At 40.0% G+C, this 6896-nt stretch overlaps 1 protein-coding gene across 1 annotated transcript in view; it reads left to right on the top strand.

The window, feature by feature from the left end:
* Nucleotides 1-2244, top strand: part of LGSN (lengsin, lens protein with glutamine synthetase domain) — an 18901-nt gene extending 16657 nt beyond the window's left edge. The window contains exon 5 of the mRNA XM_027766331.1: nucleotides 839-2244. Coding sequence (XP_027622132.1) covers nucleotides 839-2038 — 1200 coding nt within the window. The 3' untranslated portion in view covers nucleotides 2039-2244. The remainder of the gene's footprint in view (nucleotides 1-838) is intronic.
* Nucleotides 2245-6896: the final 4652 nt, after the last annotated feature.

The following is a 6896-nucleotide window of genomic DNA, read 5'->3' as shown; positions in this document are numbered from 1 at the left end:
AAAGTAGTTAATTTTTTTTTTTTTTTTTTTTTTTTTTTTAATTTTTAGAGAGATGTTTTGCTATAGGGCACATGTGCTCACTGGAGAGACAGAGAGAGAGAGACAGAAAGAAACAAATCACTCCCTAGTGGGGAACAGCCATGCCACAATTTCTTCTCCTCCATTCTCCTCTCGGGATCCTGGACACGCATGCACACATGTCGTACGTGAATTTTAAGCCTCTGGGCCTGGGACTCAAACTGTGGTTGACTATGCAGGAGTCCAGTGATGTAACCATTACACCATCTAGTGGTCCCAAGTAGTTAATTCTTAAATAGTTGAATGAAGAGAGACTGCAGCTGTCAGCTGACCTGGCTTGTCTGGTGTTAGGACGTCTGTCCGTGTGCCGGAGGGCTGACCACACTTGGTTTTCTGAGGTTGAAGAGTCTTGACTAGACGTTTAAGACCCAGTTAACTCAGGTTTACAATAGAATAAATCAAAATAAAGCCTTCTCTGAGGATCTAGAAACTATGCTATAAAAGTGCTTAAGAAGTACTTTTGTGTTCATTTAAATATTTCCAAAAGACTTTGTCTTTTGCTATACAGAGATTTTTAAAAATTTTGTCTTTTATTTATAACTGCATTTTTCAGCTCTAAGAGCACATAAAGGCTTCAGGGCTTATTGTTTATAAATGTACCTCTGCAGGTTTTATTTTAAAATATTTAAAATTGATCCGATATGGAGTTAGTGTTAACCAACAAATGTCAAAAACATTTATTTCTCATTAGCAAGGTAATTTTCAACCCCTTTGTTTCCAAGATTCCAAACCTAATTACTCTGTCCTTTTCCTTCTCTAGGAAAAAGTGATCCATGGTGTTTACATGCCCCGAGGTTATCTGGAATTGATACCAAATCCTAAGGACAACGAAGTGAATCACATAAGAGCCACATGTTTTAATAATGACATAGTCCTGATGCCAGAGTTATCCACCTTCCGAGTTCTGCCGTGGGCCGAGAGAACGGCGAGAGTGATCTGCGACACGTTCACGGTGACGGGCGAGCCTCTGCTGACGTCCCCGCGGTACATCGCCAAGAGGCAGCTGAGTCAGCTGCAGGACTACGGCTTCTCCCTGCTCTCTGCCTTCATCTACGATTTTTGCATTTTTGGTGTGCCTGAAATCATCAATTCGAAAACCATATCGTTTCCTGCTTCGACATTACTGGATAATCACGACCAACCTTTCATGCAGGAACTCGTGGATGGCTTATATCACACTGGAGCCAATGTGGAGAGCTTCTCCTCCTCCACCAGGCCTGGTCAGATGGAAATCTGTTTTTTGCCTGAATTTGGCATCAGTGCAGCTGACAATGCATTTACCCTCAGGTCAGGTGTCAAAGAAGTGGCAAGAAAATACAATTACATAGCCAGTTTTTTCATTGAGACTGGATTCTGCAATTCGGGAATTCTGTCGCATAGTCTCTGGGATCTCGCTGGGAAGGAAAACATGTTCTGCAGTGGCTGTGGAAATGAGCAGCTCACGATCACTGGGAGAAAATGGTTGGCGGGGCTCCTGAAGCACTCGGCCGCGCTCAGCTGCCTCATGGCCCCCGCCGTGAGCTGCCGCAAGCGTTACTCCAAGGAGAGTAAAGACCTGAAGGAGAGCGTGCCCACGACTTGGGGATACAACGATAACAGCTGCGCCTTCAATATCAAGTGCCACGGGGAGAAGGGCACGCGGATCGAAAACAAACTAGGCTCTGCCACAGCCAACCCTTACCTGGTACTGGCTGCCACGGTGGCCGCAGGCTTGGATGGACTTCAAAGCAGCGATGGCGTCCTGGCTTGTCCAGAGGACAGCACAGACCTGTACCAATCAAAGCCTTCTGAGATCCCATTAAAACTGGAAGATGCCTTGGTGGCACTGGAGGAAGACCAATGTCTGAGAGAGGCTCTAGGTGAAACTTTCATTCGTTATTTTGTTGCCATGAAGAAATATGAATTAGAAAATGAAGAAACTGATGCCGAGAGGAATAAATTCTTAGAATATTTTATTTAGCATATAGACCCTTGAACTAGTGATTTGAGATGTGGTTCTTACTTAAGTAGCCAACCCACTAGAGAAAGAGATTCAACTTTTGTAATGGACAACAACAGCAAAAGTAAGACTACAAATGCGTTCATGCTTTTTTTCGACTCCACGGAATATCGGATAGATGAAGTTGGGACTGCTGAGAGGGTTCTGATAATACAAAAACAATAAAGTTGTGGTGAAGTTGTAATATGTCGTCATCATTTCCTCTATGTATGTTGACCTACATAGGAACACTCAGTTTGGGGGGGCAATAAAGATATTCACACATTCAAAAAAGACTTATGCGTTAGAAAGAAAAATTTACATGGCTGAGAAAAAGAAGAGAATGAATCATTTCAATTATATACATAGATTGTGACTACCAGCGAGACAAATCCACTGATACAGTCTCCAGAGTCAAGATATATTGAGGTTCTAGTTTGCAAGCCTCGTTGTGATCTTCCTAAATAAATACGTTTGTAAAGATACATAAATAATGATGAGGTGGCAAAAGTTTTCTCATCGGTCTCTTGCCTTTTCACCCTTCTCCACTAGCTCCTGAAAGGCTTAGCAATTTTAGCTCCTAGTATTCCCCAGAGATAAATCTCATAAGGAATGGGATTAGGGCTGGGAACAAGGCATCATATTTTAAAAGGAGTCAAAACATTTCTTGAAATAATGACTCATAGAGAAGCCCAATACGTAAAGTATAGGTGGGATGGAGTATGTGTGTGGGGCTGGCTGGGCTCGGCTGGCTTAGCTCTGTTCTTTCAAATTAGACATCGTTTTGAAACTACAGAGTGTGTGAACAACTGCCCAGCTAACTGGGTCTATGTTTGCAGCTTTAATTTGTATTTAAATGACTGAGTCTCCAGCCCACAGAGGTTGGTATCTCCCCAGACAGTATTAAATGTTCTGGGTTTTTGTCTGAATGTGAGTGGTTGCAATGATCGCTAAAGTTTAGCTTCTTTTGGAAAGAATTGCAAAATCCACTTACTAACAAATGAAAACACTGTTCACTGCTGAGGATCAAACAGGAGATTTTATGTTCAATTAAGATGAACTGTGGTCTCAATTTAGGTAGCAAACACACAAGCAGAGGATTAGAATTTGGCTCAGATCCTCCTATTAAAATTCTTAGCATTCAGTAGCTTAACTAGTGAAAGTTGGTTTCTCCTTCACTAATTGCTCCCCTCTCTTCTTTGAGCAGGAGAAATGTGTTTAGATAGATAAGAATAAACTTATAAACAGATGGAGTAATGGTTACGTAACTGGACTCCCATGTAGTCAACTGCTGTTTGAGTCCCCGACCCGGTGGCTTAAATTCGTGCCAGGCATGTGTACGTGCATGCCCAAGATCTTGAGAAGAGAATGGAGGAGAAGGGATTGCAGCATAGGGCATGATTTCTCCCTTTCTGTGTCTCTATCTCTCTCTGTTTTTCTGGTGAGTGCATTTGCCCTATAGCAAAAATCTCTCCAAAAACAATAAAAAAAAAAGTTTTGGGGTAGATTAAGGGAAAAAAAAGAGATCGTGGAGGGTGAGCGGGGAAGGAAACAAATCTGCTCTGAAACTTCCGAGAACAAAATCTCCCTTGAAATTCCCTCAAGGGAGAAATAAGGAAGTCCATATGGCAGCTTGCTAGTCCTGGGCCAGTATTTGCTCTCTCCACTGCTCTCAGTAACAAGACCTCAATATGTCCGTTGGGAACGCAATGAAAAATAAAAAATGACACTTGTGAGCCTCCATAGTGATGAAATGTGGTAGTTTAGTAACTGACCAAAGAGAGAGAAGGAGAAGTGGTATATAAAAACTCTAGGAGGGACCAGCAGTTAGCGTAATGGCTATGTCGCTGGACTCCCACGTAGTTGACCTGGTTCGTGTCCTGGACCCGGTGGCTTAAATCTCACAGCGGGCGCATGTGCATGCGTGCCCAAGATCCCAAGAGGAGAACGGAGGAGAAGGGATTGTGGCGTGGCCATCCCTCCTGGGGGGTGATTTCTCGCTTTCTGCCTCTCTGTTTCTCTCTGTCTGCTTGGCGAGCGCATGCGCCCTACAGCGAAAACCTCTCAAAAACAAAACAAAACAAAAACCTCTAGGAAACTTCCTTAAAGGACAGATGCTGTTTTCCTGCCCTGCCCCTCTTTCTGCCCTCACCTTTCCTGCTAACTGGCCTGCAGATACCATAATTAGGACTTCCTTGGGAAGGGTGAAGCCTCGATAAGGTAAAGCGACTAAATAATGCTTCTATTTTGTGGGACAGTTTGACTGTTTATATCCAGAATTTTACTTGAGAGAGAAACAAACTTCTCTGTCTCTTCAGCCATAGGGACTTCGGTTGTTGTTACTTGCATCAAAACTTTACCTTTTTTTCTTGCTCGCTTGTGTGTGTGGGTGCATGTGTCAGCAAGGCATTTGAGGGATCTGAGGATGAAAGAATGAAGATACACCTTGACTGCTCCTAGTCTGAAAATATCAAATCCTAAATGCTCCAAAATCTGAAGCTTAGAAGCACCAACATGACACCACGAACAGAAAATTTCACGGTTGACCTCATGTGACAGTTTGCAGGCAAAACCCTCCAATAAAATATAGCGTATAAAATTACTTTCAGGCTCTGTGTGTAAGATGTATATAAAATATACAAGAGTTCTTTAAAAACTTCATGAAAATATGTATTATGAAGAAACTATGCATGAATTTTAACTTTTTTTGCACTAAAATAAATTTATACTTTAATTCCATTTTCCACATTTCTTAATTAACTTCTTTTTACATTTAATCACTGTACATCTTCACAGCATACAAAATTCACTTTGCCATCTTGAATACACTGCATATCAGTCCAGTCAAAGATACTATCATACACATTATCATCAGCAATTTTCATTTTAGTGTGCGTTAAATGTTTTGCCTTTTTACCTTTATTTCCTCCCCTCTCTCTATTGCCCACCCTTCTCCCACACTGTCTTAAGTTTTCTATTATTCTTATTATTTTTAGATGCCAAGAAAAGCAGTTTTAGTTTTAATGAATCAAAATTTTAAAAATGTTAAGAAAAATTTGCTTAAGACTTAAGGCCAGGAAAAAGGTTAAGATTCTGTTCAAACAGTAGTTAGATACTAAAAACTCAAAAAAACAAATATGGACAGAACTAAAATCTAGTAACTATAGTTTTCTTCTGAAACATTTTTTTCTCTCTCCATTCCCCCTTTTACCAAAAAGAAGCATAAACTTGCAGAAAAATAAGTTTAGTTTCAATTTAGTCTGTTATTTGCACAAAGCCCTGTAAGAATACTAATGGATTTAGCTGGCTTTGCTGGAACTTTTTATAAGGAACTTCAGATTAGACTGTTAAAAAAAGTCTTCCAAGGCTACTGAGCCAAGTCAGGAGTTCACCATCTGACTGTGCCTTTACGTACCTGTACTTGGAAATTTTCAGATCTGTCAGGAAGTGACATTCTTTACTTACCTGCCAGGCAGAACTGTTATGGCACCAGGCAATCTTTCCAAAAGCTTCTGTTGGCTTACTTGAGATCGACATTAGTTTCTTAGCTTTCTGGTCATATCTTTAGATATGACATTCCAGTTAAAGCCTTGGCAATAACCAGTATTTCTAATTTCTGATGCAAGACAACAGATATTATTGAACTTATGCAAGTAACTATACTGCCCCCAAAATAAGAATATTCACAAATACTTTACAGTTCCAGAGGGGTCAGGAAGGAAGAAATCTTTATGTTTCAATTCCATTTACAAAAAAAATTGCTCAACCTATCAACAACTCAAAAGAAAACAAAAGTCCTTAGTCCTTAAATCTGGAAAACAAAGAAAAGAAAAAATTAGTAAGGTTTTAGTCAAAAGTAATAGTCTATTTCATCAGTTCAGTCTAATGTAATTAATCTCTCTTATGTTGTGTTTGCAGTGTTACTATGGTCTGATCTTTCCATATAAAACCTGGAAGTTCAGAAATATGATTTCAAAGTTATCAAAAAACCTATATTCAAGAGTACTTAGAGTCTTTTTCATTAATTTTCTTAAAAGAGGCCATTTTGGGATTGTAGGCTATTATAAAATGTTTTAGAAAGAACATCAGAATAAAGCAATTAACTATGGGCAATGAAACTTAACATGCCCATGGCTTGAGATTTGATTTTACCATAATCCAACATTCCACACTGTCCTATTCTCATTAAGTACCTTCACTGTGTTTATGTCCTCCGAATTTTTGCTCTCTATTATAGAGTGCGGATAGTCGGTATATATTGAGTGGATACATACAATATCTTTCTTTCATAGCCTGGCTTACTTCACTCAGCAATAGATCCTCCATATCTGACCATTTTCTATCAAATTCCAGGGTCTTGTTATTTTTTATGGCTGAGTAGTATTCCATAGAGTATATATACCACACTTTTCCAATCCATTCATCAGTTTGTGGACATTTAGGTTGGTTCCATGTCTTGGCAATTGTGAATAATGCTGCAATAAACATGGATGTGCAAGCACTTTTCTGACTGAGCGTTCTCCTGTCTTTTGGGTAAATACCCAGAAGTGGGATTGCTGGATCAAATGGTAGTTCTATTTGTAGATCTTTGAGGAACCTCCATATTGTTCTCCACAGTGGTTGAACTAGTTTACATTCCCACCAACAGTGTAGGAGGGTTCCCTTTTCACCACATCCCCGCCAACACTTATCACTTTTTATATTCTTAATCTTTGCCATTCTGACAGGGGTTAGGTGGTATCTCATTGTGGTTTTTATCTGCATTTCCCTTATGATGAGGGATGTCGAGCATTTCCTCATATGCTTTTTGGCTGTTCGTATGTCTTCCTTAGAGAGACTT

The sequence above is a fragment of the Tupaia chinensis genome, unplaced genomic scaffold (genome assembly GCF_000334495.1).
Source record: "Tupaia chinensis unplaced genomic scaffold, TupChi_1.0 Scaffold142543_1, whole genome shotgun sequence".
In the NCBI taxonomy this organism is placed as follows: domain Eukaryota; kingdom Metazoa; phylum Chordata; class Mammalia; order Scandentia; family Tupaiidae; genus Tupaia; species Tupaia belangeri.
This window is presented reverse-complemented; position numbering and strand designations above follow the sequence as displayed.